This window comes from Theobroma umbraticum, unplaced genomic scaffold (genome assembly GCF_002168275.2).
Source record: "Theobroma umbraticum cultivar Fairchild unplaced genomic scaffold, ASM216827v3 scaffold_51.0, whole genome shotgun sequence".
Classification (NCBI taxonomy): Eukaryota; Viridiplantae; Streptophyta; class Magnoliopsida; order Malvales; family Malvaceae; genus Theobroma; species Theobroma umbraticum.
This window is the reverse complement of record NW_018397260.1, coordinates 9,724,636-9,744,451: the sequence shown is the minus strand read 5'-3', so window position 1 is coordinate 9,744,451 and position 19,816 is coordinate 9,724,636. Positions and strand designations below refer to the sequence as shown.

The window sequence follows — 19,816 nt, the reverse complement described above, 5'->3', positions numbered from 1 at the left end:
GCTAGGTTAGGAATGATCCATAACAAACACTACAGTAATATACAAACTATTTTCACAAGATAAGATTACTAACTGTATAACAAGAGAGCATCCCAATCAAGGGCTGAAGTCAGGAGATATCTGATATGGGTTCAAGTGAAGAGACGCTACATTCAAAAGAAAAGAATATATTGAAAAGAAATTACTTTTATGCATGAAATAAAGTCATAATAATTGGTATATCAAAGCAATAATTTGAGATTTTAATTCATATTTCTTATTGATCTTGGGGAATTCCCTGTATTTCTCTTTTACCTTAAAAGTTGTGAAGGTACATGTATGTATGTAAGTATGTATATATGTATAGAGAGAGAGAGAAAGCTTTTCAACAAAGTACAATATTCGGAACAAAGTATGTATATATTTATTCGCAATTTATCACAGAATTTGAGAATGGTGAGGATCTAAAAGCCTTCTTGTTAATTTGCTGACATCAAAACCAAAGTATTTTCTTACGTTAGAAGATGATGACGTTACCTCATTTCAATGGAATTCCCCTCCACCTCTCCAAAAGAAGTAGCTGATTCCGTCGACAACATGCTAAGGAAACATGAGTTCACCCTGAACATGGACATCTAGATTGATGTACCCAAGGAATGTTGTGAGAATTACGGAATTATCTCTAAAGAGTTGTTCAAGATCTTACCCAATCAATAGAATAAGGAAAGAAAGAAATCAAGCACACTTACAAAAACACAATAATTTACGTGGTTCAGTCTTTGGATGACCTAACGTCCACGGCCACAGCAACCGAGAAAGATTCATTAAGAGAAAAAATCAAAAAATTATAAGAACAGTTTCAAACTCACAACCCTTATCCCACGTACACCCAAATCATTCCGTTTAAATCTAGGTGATGATTATTCTTTAACCCCATAGGATCCGTACTAAATAATCTTATCCTAATACAATTAAGATATATTATTTTAGTCTAACTAAATTTAAAGACTATTTAATAAGGTATACTAATTTAATTAAAATTAAACAATTTTAGTCACACAGTAAAATTCAAGACTATCCTAACAAAGAAAAATTCCTACTGACTCATAAATTAATAAATTAATATGCTCGAAGTTGCAGAATGGTTTTCTATATAAACAAATGTTCTTGCCATCTTCAACGTACACCCAGAAATTAGTGTTTTCTATTTTCTTCCTTTTGTTTGCTGCAATAAGAGAAATGGTTTTCTTCTTCCGTAAAACTGTGCAGGTCAATATTAAAGATTTGCCAGCTTCTTTGCAAGCTGACTATGCTGAGATAATGAAGATATTCAAGAGTTGTGACGCCAACGAGGATGGAAGGCTTAGCTGGGAAGAGGTGAAGGCAGGTTTCCAAAAGCTTCAATCACGTTGGCCCGCTTACAGAGCTCAACGTGCGTTTAAGGTGGCTGACAAAAATGGCGATGGGTACATCAGCGAGGCAGAGCTGGACGAGCTTGTTCAATATGCCTTGGAGTGTTACAAAGGCAGGCGTAGAAATTAGCTTCAAAAATCTACTGTATGTACTGCTATCCATGAAGTAATTTAGGCAGTGATGCAGCAATATATATGTATAGTACGAGGATATATGTAATACTAAGCTGCAGTTTGCCTTGCATAAAGTTTAATATCTTCCAACTTTCTTGTCAGAAGAAAAGGATCCGAGTTTCCCTAATTTCACAGACCAGAAAGGGGAAAAACCTTTTTCTAAAATGATTTCCTTTTCTGAACAATTCATTAGGAAAATTAACATCTCCAGTAGGATCTGAAACTTTCATCTCGAAAATCCCTTTGGAGAGAGGGTGAAATAGCTATCAACCTATCTCTGTTGAATGTTCTGTAGCCCAAGGCCTTGTTGAACTAAAACAAAGAAAAAGAGAAACAGAAAGAAAGATCCAATTAGAACTTGCGGAAAGCTTTCATATCCGAGTATTATCATGCTTTGAACTTTGAGCATGTGGAGATCAGAAAGCTTTTATTCTCACTGTATTTGTTGTGCTGTTAGCTTACCGTGTGCACATATCTCTGGTGGTCTGAGAATTCTCCTACTTCTGTATTTTCTAGGATGTCCTGTTTTGTTACTCCATACAGTTTCTCTATAAATAGTGCTAACAGCTAAGTATAGTTCAAAAAAAAACATTAGCTGCTCAAATTCAGTCCACATAATGATGCAAATGATCACTTGTTAGAGGCACAGTGATGCTTGTGATAAGTATCTGCAGTACAAAGACTGCAGAAACAAGCTAAGAGTAAGTGCACATAATTAAACGGAATATATGAATAGTTAAAGGAATTGAAGCTAAACAATAATGGCGAACGAAATCATCCCTGGATAAAAATCCTGATTAAATACAGAAAACAAAGAAAACCCCATTAAAGCTGTAGAGTTTATGCTGCGTTGCTTTCACGAGCTTTCATTGCCTCCATGTAAAATTCCTTTTGGATCAAAGCTATTAAGAGCTGTGCCTTGTTCCTTTTAAAAAAGGGAACTATTTAGAGATTCCAACTAAGCTTAATACATTTTTTATCAGAAACACTTTTTCTCAACTGTTTGCCTGGGCTTCCTCCTAACTCTTCTGCCTGCTCCTCTGCTTTGGATCTATTGCCATGTTTTACAGGGATTTTTTTTTTTTAACTTTAAGAATAGTAAGGGACATCAGTCAAGAGTCTGAAAGAGAATCTAGAATTACTTTAAGATATTTTATTTGATTTTTAATTTTAGATAAAAAAATTTATGTTTTAATTTATAAAAATATGTTAGAAACGGTATTGAATCGTTAAAAAAAAAACGAAATAAAGACAGTTGACACGATTTAAAATTTTAGTTTATAAGTAACAATAACAGTTTAGACATTAAAGTGTAATAAAATATTTTTAAATATGGCATGTAATAATAATATTTTTTCAACATCACGTGTAATAATTTTTCTTAACCATGACGTGTAATAGATTTTTGTACATAACATGTAACAATAATATTTTTTTTAACATGATATGTAATAACCTAATCATGACGTATTATATGTTTTTGTATATAGCATGTAACATTTTAATTATAGAGTGTAAACATGACGTGTAACATCATGATGTGTAATTTAGGTAATTTTGTTCAACTTGACTAAAAATAATTAAAATTATAAAAAATTATTTTTAAAAACATCTTATCTTTAAAAGTTATTTTTAAAAATATTTATTTTTTTTAACTTTAAAAATAATAGAGGACATCAATCAAGAGTCTGAAAGAGTATCTAAAATCACTTCAAGATATTGGGCCAACGAATACTTATCTCTAAGGAATGTTCCTCATTAGCAATTATTGTTTCAAAGAATTTAACTCCCCTGTTCAAGATTCATATATTGAAAGCAGATGTCCAACAACTCAAAGTTAGGTCTAAACTTTCTTCTGCAGTGAAGCGTTTACTGCTTCATTTAATTTCTTAGTTGGGATCCGGTAATAGCCTGTTATAGGTTATGCTGCACGAGCCACTAAAATCCATGCCAAAAGAAAAGAAACTTGGGTGTCGGCCACATTTTGTCGCATAAGAAACTTCCTCAAAATAGTTGGAGCAAAATTTTGTTCAGAAAACTCTGATCCTCAGCTAAACTAGAGAGATTCCTGGTTAGTTGCCCCTAGACGGCATAAGCACATTACAGCATTCGACTGGTCTTGCACCTGCAAATCTTGTCCTCTCATATTTGAAATGGGAATCTGACAACCATGAACTTTTATGTGAAAACATTAGCTATGCACTGATTATTTGATCTGAGAATACATACATATATATATATATCAAGCATATAACTTGACCTTTGATTTAATCTTCTGCCATTGCATAACTAAAAGCTTAAATGAAATACTCTTATGACACCATTAAAGAGGCTCAAAAGAAAGTCTCATTGTCGTATCAGGATTTTTAAGACTAAGGGTTCATATTTTGGTCTTCCATAAACCCTAAACAGAAAATCAAATATTACCAAATATTCCAACCTAGCCTTGAGACTTCCCTTTCTCCAAATGGGTTTTGTCTACCAAGTTGGGATATCTATCGTGAAGTAGTATATGCTTTTATGCTCAAGTAATTTCAGATGTGACACACTCGAAAAATACCAAATGCTTTATCCTGTTCAAGTGGCACCATATGAGATAAGCAGAAATGCTTTTGGCCCTTAAATGCTCTATATAAACCTTAGCTAAGTGAACCATTTGTAGCAAGGTAAGCAGCTTTTGTCACTCTTACATAACTTTCCTCTTATTACTCCAAAACATGTTTTGTTCTTCAACTATATCCAAGGATATCCCTCCGAAATGCCGAAGGAAAACGACGCCTATGCTTTTAACTGGGACAGAACTGAAAAGTATTTTCAAGAGCTTTGACAGTAATCTGGACGGGCGTCTCAGCAAGCAAGAGCTCAGGAAGGCCTTCGCTAGCCTAGGTTCTCATATACCAAGCTGGCGAGCTGGCCGAGGGCTTCATCACGCTGATGCTAACAGGGATGGATACATTAGCGACGACGAGTTGGATGATCTTGTTGAATACGCTTTGGAATGTGGTTATACCTTTAAATATAATACATCTAACTAATTAGTTACTCTTGATCTGCCACCGCCAGGAACTATACTTCTTTCCATCGATCTTTCGACTTTTTTCTTTTTGGAACTTTATAATTGGTGGCTTTTGTAAATGCGTGGTCGTGCGTAACTGCTAGTTGCAGATAGGAACTAGAAGGGTAGCTCCTCTTCAGTGAATGATAATCTGCTGTATAATTAAGTCTATTAGTACTTGAATCTTGTATGCTATGTCTCCTACGTAGCTTTCCTATGTCTCCTGCTGCTGTATAATTATTACTGTCGCATGGTGCCACCAAATAGATAAAGTTAAAGCAGTTTTTTCTTTTATTTTTCTCGGATTGAACGTACAGCTCTAGTTTCATAATAATATTATGACTCCTTTCCTTCCCCATCAATAAATGTTTAATCTTGTAAATCAAGATTTTAAGACAAAAAAATTATGAAAAGATCAAGTGATTGAAAAAGGAAAAAATAAAAAGATAATGGATTGTTCATAATAATATATCCCTCACTTATTCATCATAATGTAAATCACCTCCACCGTTTTGTTGGTTTGAAAACAGTGCAAGGGGAAACGGATTTGGAGGGAACCAAAATGAGCCTATGGCTCCCAATCACCACTAAAATTATCCACAGCTTCTACCAACTAGACATGTGTTTGACTTCACCATTAATTTTCTACAATCTGTCAACAAAACCTTTTCATAAAACCCATGATCACTTAGTATCCAATTACCTATGTCCAATTGCGGTGCTTTCATGTGATGAGTGTAAGGGCCCAACCAATCACTGAAATTATACTTGATGCCACAATCCTCTGAATGTTATCTTTTCTTAATGAAAATTTTATTCCTATCTAAACCAACAACAGCTAAGTCATTTTTGTTCATTAATAGAAAGATGTGTTAGCATGTGTATTCCATTTCCTTCATATGCTGTACGTACGTGTATAGGTTAAAAATGAAGGAAAAATTTTCATCTCATACGAGCCTTGTTCATCACTAATTACACCTCAAACAAACGGATACATGCGCCAACTTGCAGTCAAAGAATTCTGGTCCGATTATTCTTGATTCAGAAAGCAAGTGGCTCAGTCAAGATAAGTTAGAACTTTAACAGTCCAAAAAAGTTGATGAGAAGTTTGTAGAACTGGTTCGCCTTACCTTGCATAAAAGACAAACAGTTATTGCTCTATTAATACGCCTATAGCCATACTCCCCCATATCATAGTGTAATATAGTGTTGAAAAGAGCCTCCTAGCTAAGAAAAACCTTTTGTTTGTTTTTTCTAAAGTAGCAATGAAGCGAAAAAATGAGAAGCAAATATTGCAAGTATTCCAGGGAAGCGACCTGAATGAGGACCATCTACTCAATGCAAGGGAGCTGACAAGAGCCTTTAGCCAGCTTGATAAACCCCAGCTATCTAGTCTCAGAGTCAACCAAGCTCTCCGCAAGGCCATCAGAAATGGTGACAAATCCATTGATTCTAATGAGCTGCCTGATCTGGCGAAATTTACTTCGTCTATATTGCGTTAGTTTTATTATTAGTAATAGTGCTATATATGGTTTACCACGTAACAATAAAAGGGTGAAGTGCAATGACTTGTACTCATCCCATTGTGTTGAGTCTCTGTCGTGTATTATAGGCTGCTGCTTCTTCCACCATGCAGAAGTTGAGAAGGGGTGGCTTCTGATTAGTCTATATTCGAATTCCTATGCAAAGGGGATTCTGTATTTATATGTGATATAGTGATTATGTTTCAAATATTATGTATGACTGTGTGAATTCGAGCACAAGTTCTTGTCATAAAAAAACCAAAATCTATTAATAATATCATAAAAGAATAAAGCAAAAATAGACCAACAAAACACCTCAACCCCCTGGTAGGGAACAAAGGAGACTTTGAAAAGCCGTACCATATCTATGCGATGCTTGACGTAATGAGAAAATCTTTTTCCAAGAAGAAAGGCGCATATATTTTCTTTTTGAGATTGAGTTTTGGGTCCCAAAATAATTGTTCAAACTAAACCTCGATACCTTTGATGTTCGTCCAAGTTCACACCAGAACTCAAAGCCCGAATCAAAAATCCTGATAGCAGACCATTCCATGATGACCTTTACATATATAGCAGATCCATTCCAGTCCACTATCTCATATAGAAGTTTGGGCTGGAGCAGCACGCCAGAAGGCCCGTTAAAGGTAAATCTCGGGTCATCATGCGTAAGTCGTGACTAAGTTCTTAGGATTCTTGAACGGGGTCATGAAACTCAATTTCCTTCGTATGTGGTTTACCCAGAATTTCATGTCGATGGCAAAAGCCCTGTGAACATATACTACTATATCTCTTACTATTTGGATTAAACCCAGTAAGTGATGATCCCCAGCTCCTAGGGATTCTTCACTCCTCAACCATCAGAAAAATAATATCTCATCCTTCATCCTCCAACGATGGCAATGATAAAATCTCGATTGTCTGCACCGATACAGGAAGTGAACCGTTCTGTCTGTTCGGAAGGTCCAACAACAAGGAATAGCAAATTAACAGCAACATGATCATACAACATATATAGGGCATTTGGGTTTCTGGCATCACTTTTGCATGTTTAGCAATCTCATGTGCCATCATGTTGGTCTCTCTTGGAGCAAAACAAACAAACTGGATCTGTAAAGTTTTAATCAGTTCAGTATAATCTTCCACTAAAATGCCAGATGCCCCCATATAATTTTTATCATCAACCAACCCACAACCATCTTATTGTCAATCTCAACTTAAGTTATGGTCGTGTTATGCTCCAAACAAACCAATAAGGCGCATAACAGTGCTCTCAACTCTGCATCTGAAATAGTAGTGTAGTGTAAAACGCATTTGTTCTAGCAAGAACAACCGCCCCATCACTATTTCTAACAATAAAACCCGCAGCCATTCGTGCACCGTTGCCGCAATCAAACAAAGAGGTAAAGTGTTCTTGTCTTCTTACATGAAGAAGAATATATAAAAGTGGAAACAGAATCGGATACCTTCGTTCACAGAAATTGCACCATGTGAGATAAATAGAAATGCATTTGGCCCTTAAATGCTCTATATAAACGTCAGCTAAGTGAACCATGCTATAGCAAGGCAAGCAGCCGTCTCTCTTACATAATTTCCTCTTATTACTCCAAAACATGCTTCGTTCTTCAAATATGCCCAAGGGTATCTCTCCGAAATGCCAAAGGAACATGCGGCCTGTGCTTTTAACTGGAACAGAACTGAGAACTATATTCAAGAGCTCTGACACTAATCTGGACGGGCGTCTCAGCCAGCAAGAGCTCAGGAAGGCCTTCGCTAGTCTAGGTTCTCATCTACCAGGCTGGCGAGCTGGCCAAGGGCTTCATCAAGCTGATGCTAACGGGGACGGATACGTTAGCGACGACGAGTTTGATGATCTTGTTAAATACGCTTTGGAATGTGGTTATACCTTTAAGTATAATACATCTACCTAACTAGTTACTCATAATCTGCCACCGCCAGGATCTGTGCTTCTTTCCATCGATCGTCCGACTTTTCCTTTTCGGAACTTTATTTGGTGGCTTTTGTGAATGTCATGCGTAACTGCGGGTTGAGTGTATGATCTGCTGTATAATTAAGTCAATTAGTATTTGAATCTTGTACGCTACGTCTCCTAGATAACTTTCCTCTAATTTCTGTCTCCCTCCAACTGGAATTACTGTCAAATGGTGCCACCAAATAGATAAACTTAAGCTATCTAGTTTCAGAGTCAATCAAGCTCTCTGCTAGGCCGACGGAAATGGTGACAAATCCATTGATTCTAATGAGCTGCCTAATCTCGTGAAATTTACTTCGTCTATATTGCCTTAGTTTTATCCTTAGTGTCAGTGCTAGAGTTTACTACCTAACAATAAAGGGGTGAAATGCCACGATTTGTACTCATCCCATTCTGTTCAGTCTCTGTCGTGTATTTATAGGTTGCTGCTTCTTCCACCATGCAGAAGTTGAGAAGGGGTGGCTTCTGATTACTGTATGTTTGAATTCCTATCTGTATTTATAGGTGATATAGCAGTAGTTTTTATCTGTCAAATATTAAGTATGACTGTGATTTCAAGTAGAAAGTTCTCATAAAAACAGAGACTAAAATCTATTAATTAGTAATAGCATAAAATTAAGAATACAACAAAAACAAAAACCAAGAAAACACCTCAATCCCCTGGTAGGGAACAAAGGAGACATTGAAAACCATACGATATCTATGCAATGATTGACGTAATCATAAAATCTTTTTCCAATAAGCAAGGTACGTATATTTTCTTTTTGAGATTGATTTTTGGGTCCCAAAACAATTGTTCAAACAAAACCTTGATGGCTTTGATGTTCGTCCAAGATTACCCAGAACGCAAAGCCCCATTTCGAAAATCCTGATCATCAGACCATTCCCATGATGAGCTTTACATATATATCAGATCCATACCAATCCTCTATCTCGTATAGAACTTCGGCCTGAAGCAGCAGCAGGCCAACAGCCCAGGTTCATTTCACCTTCCGTTGGAGGTGAACCCGGGATCATCATGCGCTAGTCAAGACAACATTCTTGGGATGGTTGAACCGGATCATGAAACTCAATTTCCTTCCTACGTGGTTCAACCAGAATTTCATGTCGATGGCAAAAACCCTGTAAACTTCTACTATATCTCTTACTATTAGGATTAAACCCAGTAATTAATGATCCCCAGGGCCTAGGGATTCCTCACTCCTTAACCATCAGAAAAATAAAATCTCATCCTTCATCCCTCAACAATGGCAATGATAAAATCTCGATTGTCTGCACCGATACAGGGAGTGAACCGTTCTGACTGTCCGGGAGGTCCTATAACAAAGAATGGCATATTAATAGCAACATGATAGTACCACATATATAGAATAATAAATATCCAATTATTGTTGCTGTTACAAAAACTAGGTCCTTGGAAAGTGGAAGAATTCGCTTTCCAGGAAGGCAATTATTCTTGAATTGATAAGAGAATATATGGTGAAAGGAGGAGGAAAGCTCTAAACTCACAAATATCAAAATGCCACAACTAATTTTCGCCACCCTTTCCCATGATATAACATGGCGTATAATATCACAGGATAATGATTTTTGCTGATCTTTCATGGCTGAAGATTTATGTGGCCCTTGTATTTATGGAATGCTTAATTGCATAAAACGGGGGTGACACCAAAGGGTCAGAGGACGAGGGTCAATCTTTGTTCTACCTGCAGACGGTGATGAAGGGTTCAACGAAACTACACTTTGAAAGTGATTGAGATAGAAACAGAAGGCCAATGACCTAGACTTGATGATCTCGACAAGTTGTAATCGGACAAAATGCTTCCCTTTGAAAGTAACCTCATTCTTGAAAAGCTGAAGAGATCAAATAATGGCGTAAAGCATTTTCCAAGTACACAACTCTTTATTTATAAACTTTTAGTTGTTCAAATTTCTTAAATTTGTACAAAATCAAAATTAAACGCAATATGTCAAACAGAGAGAACATTATAATGTTCTCTCACGATACACAGACAAAAGAACATTCAAGAGTAGCATAATACTACTGTTCAAAATGCATGTTGGTAAGGCTGTTGTTTGGTGGTGAGGCTACTTTTCTGTCCATGGGTTTTGATTCGGTTGCTGCTGCTTCAGATCTGGGCGTTCATTTATGTTTTTATTTTTGTGCTTCATCTGTGGTGTCTTAGGATTCTCTGGTTGCTACGTTTGTTTAGGTTGCTTGTTTATGGATATCCTTGTTCTGTTTAGGTGGGCAAATTTGTTCTACAGGATGTTGTTTCCCCTGCTTCCAGAATACAATTCTCATTTTAATCCACAGTTCATTATTTTTGTAGGACCATGGAGTTGTATTCTCTTTCTATTAATGAATCTCTTGATGATTGAGTTTTTTTAAAAAAAGAGTAGCATAATACAAGCATTCATTCGACATAATGTATACTTCTCCCTATTTAAATAACTGAGTTTGAATTTCCAATTATACATATATATATATATATATGTATGTATGTATAAAGATAGAGTAGCATCAAAGAATTAGAAGTGCTAAAGTTTTCTTGTCTTTTCAGATAAACAAGAATATATAAAAGTGGAAACAGAATCGGATACCTTCGTTCACATCCCTATATACAGTGAAAGGTGGGGGCGTATCAATTTGAAGCGAGAGATTCCAGTCCAATTCTCGACACAAACGTCTCTTTCCAAGAAGGAACGTCGTTCCTGCCCCATGCCTGTGTTCAGCAAAAGGCAAGAGCTCTCTCTCTATATATAAAGTCCATTCCTTCCAAAGCTATATATCCCCAGGACGCCAACAAGTTTAGTTTTAAAAACCGCTGAAAGAGCAAAAGAGTCTTACTGAATCTTTTCCAGTACTCGCCTAATATACGTTTCAGCCAAAAACCAAATTTCCTACAATAGAAATGGGTAGAAAATTTCGTAACGCCGGAGCATCGGGTGGCAACAAGGAGGAATTGCTGAGGGTTTTCAGGCTATATGGCGAAAAGAATGGAGTGACCCGACTCTATAAGGAAGATCTGAAGAACGCCTTTGAGTACCTCGGTGCTCTTATGCCCACTTACAAAGCTGCCTCTGCCCTCAGATATATCGATACCGATTCCAGCGGATACATCTCAGGCGATGAACTGGAAGCTCTTGTTGAATACGCTCGCAGCTCTGGGTTTCGTTGAAAGCATAGTCTGCCACGGTGCATGGAAAAATGCTATATATATATATATACCAGTATACATATACGTTTGTTTTTTGGGTTCCCCACAAATAATAACAGATGTTTTTCTTCTGTCCCTGCACGCGTGTCCATGTTCTGCAACGGACATGTACGGGCATGTTGATGTTTCTTCCATACTTGTATGATGATGTACAAGGAAGAGTAGTAGTAATTCCTCTTCTTTTTTAATTTAATAACTAGTTTTAATTTATATATATAATCTGGTTTGTTCCAGTGATTATATATAATGATTTCCTTTTTCTTTTGTTAGGTTGATAGGAGGGAAAATAGCATGGAAAGGAGAAACAAAAATTTTCTAATGTTTGGTTAAAGAGAAAAAACGAGGTAAAATATAGTATTACAAAACAAATTGTCCCTCACCATCCTTAAATAGAATGTGAGGAAAATAGAGGTAAAAAGGGGAAAATTTTTTGAGCACCATGAAACAACCACTTCCACCTTGAGAGGAAGAAGTGGCTTGGCTCGCAGCAATTGGTTAGTCTTTGAAGCTGATCATTTCATAGGTCTCCCGATGTGGCAAGAGGGAACCACAGCTCTGTGTCACGGGGCGATTCTTCAGACCACCCTCGTGCGGCCTTGGGTTCAACCCTTATCTCGGTACTAGAACCCAAGTCAGCCTTAATGCCTCAGCACTCGCCCAGCAATCACCCAGCACTCCCACACGCAGCACACTACCTTCCGACACCCGCACTCACACCCAATGGCTTTAAGCCGGTAAGCAAACTTGCATAAAAGAGAAAGGAAGAAAAAAGAAGAGAATGCTGGAAAAAGAAAAGCTGAACTTCTATTGAATGGATTGAATGATTTACACAAAGTACAAGGGTTTATTATACCCATCTTTCCCCAAATATTTCCCTCCAAAACATTTGAGAGGGAAAGCTAAAATTTCCAGCAGCTCAATACATCAAAAGAGTGGGTCTGGTGGGCCGGCACCCTCCTGGGCCCCCTGGTGGGTCTAGGCTGCCCACAGGCTGTGTGCTTGGGCGCTGGCGGGCTTGTGCGCAGAGGCCCCGCGCAGGCAATCTGTCTGGGCACTGTGCGGCCTACTTGCTGTGCCATTGCCGAGCCATCCTGCATGCCGCACACCTGCGTGCCGTGCACCCCTGCTGGGCCGGCGAGCCCTGAGCCTGCGTACCGTGCGCCCATGCTCTGCGTCCCCGCGCGCCGCGCACCCCTGCTGGGCCGACGGCCCGAGCCTGCGTGCCGCTCGCCCATGCTGTGCGCACCTGTTGGCACCCTGTCGGGCTGGCCTGCCGCCAGCAGTACTCCTCCACATATCGGCACTCCGAAACACCCATGAGACACTTTTAATGCGTTGAACTGTGGTCCGTGACACCTGATCTTTGTCGAAGAACAAGATGTAGTGAAAACGAACATGTTTTCTTGGAAAAAGTCATACTTCAAGACTTAGCAACTGAGAAATATTTAGATAATCATTTTTCCCCTTTAGTAAATAAGGCCTAAGTCAAATTAATTAAGCTTTTTCAGGAAAGTAAGCGATTCATTTCCTTGGAAAGGAAAGAATTCCTCCTACAAGTTAAACAAATATTACAAAAAATATACGTACAGTTCAAAAACAAGAATCTATCAAAAAATTATAATATGATTGAAGACAATATAAATTTCTTTTTAATTTTATATTTCAACTTATTTAGAACGATTGATAAACAACTGAGTCAAGTCTAATATCAGCAATAAATTTTATTATTTTGCCTTTAAAATTTTGGATGTATACTTATAAACACTTCTAATTGTAGCCATGAAACATTAATTGAAAATATAACATTGCATTTGTGAAAAACGATTTCCTATCGCATGATCACATTGATTGAGACCAAAAGGATTAATTACGCGCACATTTCACCGAAAGGTGAAAGGGAATCTCACCTCCCCATTTTGAAAAGCAATTCCATGGCCAATATATTCTTGTTCTTAGTTTGGTACGTTTTGGTGTCCACGTGATGACAATGCAAGAAATGGACTTCCGAAGGATAAGAAAGATGCTAACTTGAGTAATTGGTGGCTTTTATTTTCTACAAACGAGCGGGCATAAGAACAAGATGCTGCAACTTGATGTCTAGCTCTTCAAAGTTGATCTGATGTTGGAGGATGCCAATACCGTACTTGCAACGGGATTATACTGTTCTACAAGCCAATTCTTGAGTACTCGCATGTCTATAGTAGAGGATCTAGTGGTGGAGCTGCGGAGCAGGCTGTAATTTCCCAGCAATACTCGTTCACCCCTCTACGCTTTGCCCTTTGGGCCTTTGCTGAGTATGATCCAAAACAGAGAAATTCTTTCTCAAAACTTTATACACAAGACTCATCCGGATCAATGAGAATACAATAAGTGGAGCATTGGTTGTGGAGGTCTATATAAACCCAAGGTTCCATACTACCTAAGACCACAAGTCCAGTAGGAGACCAAAGCAGAGGACCCCCTGCCTGTACTATATTTGATATAGTAACCTCAAAATCCTCTCTAGACAGCATGGTTTACAAATACAGCAATCCAAAAGCTGGCGAGTCAGCACCACGTGCGAGTAAGCAGCAGTTAAGGAAAGTATTCCTCGATTGTGATGTCGATGATAACAATGTCCTCACCGAGGAAGAGATAAGGAACGCGTTTGATCGCTTCGGTGCCCTCTTCCCTAGTTTCAGAACCTGGACAGCACTCAAGCGTGTAGATAAAAATAAAGATGGATGTGTCAACCTGGAGGAGCTTGACAGCCTCATAGAATACGCTCATCAACAAGGATACATCAATGTTAATTAGTTAGAAACTCAGTGCTGTCCTCGTTGGAATTATATCTTATATGAATAATTAAATCCTTTGCATAATTGATGTAAGAATATATTCCCCGTGTGAAATAGTTTGCAAGTTTCAGGCTTTAAAGATGTAAAAGGGGTAAATGAGTTGCCATCGATTAAGCTTCTCTTATGTATGCATGTATAAGAAATATTCTACTAAGCAAAGTCGTGTTAAATATATTAATAAACTCATTATCTTTTTTTCAACAATTTTACAAGAAGTGGGGTCAAAGACTTTAAATAAAAGTGGTTTACTAAAAAGTAATTTACACATTAATATTCAAATATTATAAGAAAAGATAAAAAAAATTTCATCTATAATTTTAGATTTTATTAAAAAAATTAAAACCTAAACTACTCTTTTTGTCTAAAAATTCAAATTCTTCCCCTTCTTGGTCTTTGAATGTGTTTTTCATTCTCTCAAAACAATTCATATAGGTTTCCATTTTAAGTAATTTGCAACCCAAATTAAATATTTAAATATTTCATGTCTAAATTTTTTTGATTAGTTTGATAATTTGGGTTGATAATTATAATTTAACTAATAGAAAATAATATTACATGTCAAATGATATCTTGAAATTGTGAGTTTTTTTTTATTTATTTTGTAGATATATTAATTGATTATTTGATTTTTTTATTTAATTTTATATGGTTTATGAATGTTTATATTTAGTATTAATCAATAAATAGAAAGTTGTCATATTATTAATTACTAAACTTGATAATTTGCTACATAAAATCATATTGTATTTAATTTTAATATTTTAGTTGATACTAATAAATAGTAATTTTTAACCAATTTTATAATTTTAGATAAATAAACTATAGAAAGATATTTTTTAAAAAAAATCATCTCATAAGACTTAAATTTCGGACAATAACAATAAAATTTTACTAATGATGACACTCAATAATATTATTTTAAGTAAAATCATGTTGAATTTAATTTAAGTATTTTTTCAAAATTTTTAAATATGAGACTATTCAAAAAAATTCTTAAAACCTTTCATTTTTCACAAACCACTCATAAAATAAGATAGGTGGATGCTAGATGCTAGATGTTTATAAAGTTTAATTATTTGATTTTAACAAAGTATGCCAGTATCAATCAATCCCAAATGTGATATGATAAGAATCTTTGAATGGAAGATAAAGATTGGTGTACAAAAAAAGCAGGTCACCGTAAGTGCAGAACACGAGTCAGCCTAATCCTAGCTTAGATATATGGCACATTGATACAGTACCATCTACACCTACGTGTCAACTCGTAGCATGAGATTCTTTTCCAAAGCATTATACACAAGTGGCGGTCGAGACTCCTCCCGATAAACCAAAACGTTGGTCATAGCCATGCAGTACACAAGGAGGTTTATATAAGCCCTGCCCGTGGCTTCAAAAATCCCAATATCACAGCTCCCCTGACTATCTGCCTTTTCCAACTAACTGATTCACATATAAACCTCAAAATCCTTTAGACAAACATGACAATTACTAATAAACCAATTTCAGGTTACCCTCAGGCGATTAGTAAGCAGCAGTTACGGAAGCTTTTCCTGGATTGTGATGCCAATAACGATGGAATCCTCACCAAGGAAGAGATAAAGAAAGCGTTTCACAATCTGGGTGCGCTTCTTCCTCGTTACAGAGCTTGGAAAGGGCTGAAACAAGCGGATGCAAATAAAGACGGATGCGTCAGCCCGGAAGAGCTTGACGGCCTGATAGACTACGCTTACAAACTTCAATACACAGCCATCACTAATTAGTAGAACTCATTGCTACAAGTTGTCTTCAGATGTATCTGGCATAAATGGTTTGAATGTGTGCTTGCTGTAATATTGAAGAGTACTGGTGTTCTTGCAAGTTCTAGGTTTTCAGTTTCTCTTCTATTTATATGATCTGAAGGAGTTACACCTCCTGCCTTGTATGTGATAAAGCTCTGATGTGATCTCTAAGTAGTTAAATATAACGCAATGCAGATTTCTGGACTCTTTGTGTTCAACGTGTTGAAAACTATGATTTTTGCTCTTTAACTGGTATAATTGGATCCCAAGACTCAAATTTTCTGCTAAAATGATGTAGAGGAAAAGTCTAACTACTAGAGATAGTCACTTTATCCAAGCTAAAGAAAGGGCATGTATGATCGACCAATGTTCTTTTCTTTTGTCTTATTAAGTTTCCTTCTTATGATAAAAGTGTGATACCCAACATCTCACGTTTAATATAAATGTGATTATTAAGATTTATATAACAATTCAAATTTATCATTATTAGCAAGTTTAAACTTTTAAAAACTACGTAGTTTAAACTCAAAAAATTGTGGAGTTAGTGGCTGAACTTGGTTCGTTACAAAAAATTGAGAAATGCTTTTCAAAAATAGTGATCCTTTCTTTATCCCTTTCAGATTTTCTTTGGACAGCTAATCTAAAGCAAATGAAAATAGCATCCACAAGAGGGGCTTAGGTTCCCTTTCATGACTTTATATCCAAACTCTCAAGATTACAAATTTTCTCTCCTTTCCTTTTATTCTTCCACCGTTTTGTATAGAATCTTTAGATTGCAATCATACTAGTATATCAACTATGCAAACAGAAAACAGTATTTCCTATGCTTAAAAAGGAAAACTTGTATATCAACTTCCAAGTCTATATTAAAGAGTCAACCAAAACATTCTATTTTTATCTTTTATCAATTATTCTTTTCCAAAGTTTCATTTGAAGTTTGGATTTTATTTCTCTCTACGTTCTATGAGCTAAAAGGGGAGTTCTTTTAAGAGGAAAAGGAGAAGAATTGTATAAATGCAAAATATCATAAGTGGGTATCTATAAAGTACAAGCATATTGCATGAAAATGGAGGATTCCGGAAACATCAATTCAATTTCTGGCCCTACCCAAATTCTTCTTGATAAGTAAGAATAAAGTAACAATAGTAATCTGCAAATGCAGGATGCCTGGATCTATAAAAGCCCAGCCCTCCATGCTCCCAGGATCATAGTGCAATATCCTTTAACCTATATTGTTATGTTTCTTCTACACCACAAGGATACAGCTCGAAATCCTATAAACAAAATGCCCTTTTATTACCAGTCCTCGGGAAAAGGTGCACCAATAAACTATGATGTGCAGCAGATTCGACAAATTTTCCTTGATTGCGATATTGACGGTAACAAAGTCCTTAGCAAGGAAGAGATAAAACATGCATTTGCTCGCTTGGGTGCGGCTATCCCTGGTTATAGAGCATGGCGAGGGCTCCAGCATGCTGACGCAAACAACGATGGATGCATCAGTATGGATGAGCTGGACGAACTTGTTCGATATGCTAATGGACTTGGATACAAAATCAAGTAGAATTGCGTACATGCACCTTTAATTTACAATGTTTTTAGCCTTTGATGTACTATTAATATATAAGTGTCATAAGGAAGCTTCGCTTCGAGCTTCAGCTTCTCTCCTAATGTTTTAGGCCTATAGCCCTTTTGCCTCTTATGCTTGGAATGCAAATATAAGATGTTTACATACTCCTCCTTCCTATTAGTTACTGTGTAATTCTGAAAATTAAGCTATATATATATATATTTGTATATATTTGTATTTCAATCCATGCATGTTTAGCCCACTGATCAAAATGATTAACTTTCAAGGTAAAGAACAAATCTTAACCAATGAATTTTAACTATCTTTGCTTTTTTTCTAATTAATTAATGAAGGGAAAAATCTTCTTTCTAAGGATCATAATTCATAAAGAAATAAAAAATCCTCTTAAATTTCTTGTTGGAATGTATATGCTCATGATGATATTCGAAACTAGCAACCATATTTTGTGCCCTCTTACAACTTTGTTCAGTCACTGCCCACAGATGATGCTGATACTGATTCCTAGTATGTTTAGTGTGTACATGTTTATAAATATTTATGAGTTGCAGTTTCAAGGCTCAAAGCTTAAAGGGTAGGCGAAGAGCAAATATTTGAGCATGGGAATTAAGCCTTATATCTTTTCTTTTCTTCTTGAAGGCAGAGCCTTTTTATTTTCCTTTAGCGTGCTTGGAGAGCAAAGTTCATTGACAAAATAGCACAAGTACAATCAGAACAAAATTCTCTAAAGCTTAGAAGCATGTGTAATTAAGCCTGATTTCCCTTTATTGAGTTAATGAAAGTAGTAGAACTTCTAATTTGAGACTGTCATAATAAGCTTCTCTTTTCCTTATTTCATGTATCTTTAATTTGATTTGCTTTTTGAGTGTTTGAATAACAGTAATGACCTTTTAATTCTTCGATCTTTCTCGAGCATTTTTGGACCATGGATACCAATTACGGAAGAACCCCATGAATCTCTTTCTTGAACAGAAAAAAATAAAAGAAAGAGATAACCATGAGTCTCTTCCCCTTTGCCCTTTATTCTTCCCCGACGTCATTCCGAGTGATGAAACAGATGGACGTCCGCAGCTGACGCCTGGCTCTCATGACTTATTCTCATCCTGAGGAGAGAAAGATGAATTCATTAGGAAAAAAGAATAACAATCACTATTACTCTTTTGGCACTTAGCATAATTCTTTTTCTATCCTATTTATGGATGAAAACAACTATGAATCTCTATTTTAAAAAGGATTCTAATTGTTGTTACGAATCTCATTCCCTCTTTACTTTTCTATCCTAATTCCTCCTTTTCTTATCCTCTGCTTTATCATTATTCTTCTGTCACTTCCACCCAAGTGATGGAGATCAATGCCAACATCAAAGATTATTAAACAGCCAAAATCTTGTGAGAAAGGCGTCAAGGTAAATTTTCTATATCACCCTCTATGCGTAATTAACAAGTAAACTTCTACGTAATACACTCTTATTTTTATTCACAATTTTTATTAATTTAATAATTAATTATAACAAAGAGAAATCAGCCTTTTTAATTGTAGGAACGTTGATCTATATATATAACAAGATATTACTACTATTTATATTTTAACTCAATTATGTTGTGGAAAAATGTTTCAAAATTATACTATTTAAGATATTTATTGAATAAACAAAGATCAAAAAACATTTCTTGGAATGAAACACATTATAAGAGGCGAGAATAAGAATATAAAAAGGAGAAATTCGAGAAAAATAATAAAGAAACAAAGAGACGAAGTCGTATACAACCATAAGTGAAGAGATATTCTATATAAATCCATGCGTGTTATAACCCTTTTCCATCATATTAGCAAAACTAAGTGTCTCTCATTTAGTTATCCAAAGCTCCAAACCTGCTCCGTCCCGTTGTCACCATGCCTCTTTACGTGCCTAAATCCCTGAATCTTACCCTAAATGAAGGGCAACTGAAGGCTATCTTCAAAGAACACGACACCAACGGGGATGGTCGTCTAAGCAAAGAGGAGCTATCGAAAGCTTTCGAAAAGCTCGGCTCGCGCAACCCTAGCTGGCGAGTTCGTCGTGCACTGCACCATGCCGACACAAACGGAGATGGATCCATCGGCATAGACGAGTTGGACGACCTTGTCAAATATGCTGTCAAACTAGGATATGGCGTCAATTAGGGTTGTTGTATATTTATATATGCCCGTACAATAAAATGGTCTGTTGTTTGCTTTGCTAACTGATTGATGAAGAAAAAAAAGAAGTTTCCTTCTATT

At 36.3% G+C, this 19,816-nt stretch overlaps 2 protein-coding genes across 2 annotated transcripts; both read left to right on the top strand.

The window, feature by feature from the left end:
- The first annotated feature begins 4,282 nt into the window (after window positions 1–4,282).
- Window positions 4,283–6,122, top strand: LOC110416578 (calmodulin-like protein 3). The gene is made up of 2 exons (XM_021428590.1): window positions 4,283–4,568; window positions 5,884–6,122. Exons 1-2 carry the CDS (start codon window positions 4,283–4,285, stop codon window positions 6,120–6,122), a joined length of 525 nt encoding a protein of 174 aa, XP_021284265.1.
- An 11,003-nt stretch (window positions 6,123–17,125) lies between these two features.
- On the top strand, window positions 17,126–17,533 carry LOC110416575 (calmodulin-like protein 5). Its single transcript, XM_021428585.1, has one exon. The coding sequence runs from the start codon at window positions 17,126–17,128 to the stop codon at window positions 17,531–17,533; it is 408 nt and encodes a 135-aa protein (XP_021284260.1).
- The last annotated feature ends 2,283 nt before the right edge of the window (window positions 17,534–19,816 follow it).

Bases quoted from the DNA above. Each gene is read 5' to 3' on its own strand.
- LOC110416575 (XM_021428585.1), top strand. From the start codon at position 17,126: ATGCAGGATGCCTGGATCTATAAAAGCCCAGCCCTCCATGCTCCCAGG.
- LOC110416578 (XM_021428590.1), top strand. From the start codon at position 4,283: ATGTTTTGTTCTTCAACTATATCCAAGGATATCCCTCCGAAATGCCGA. The intron at 4,569-5,883 runs GTTATACCTTTA...TTTCTAAAGTAG, and splicing joins TGAATACGCTTTGGAATGTG to CAATGAAGCGAAAAAATGAG.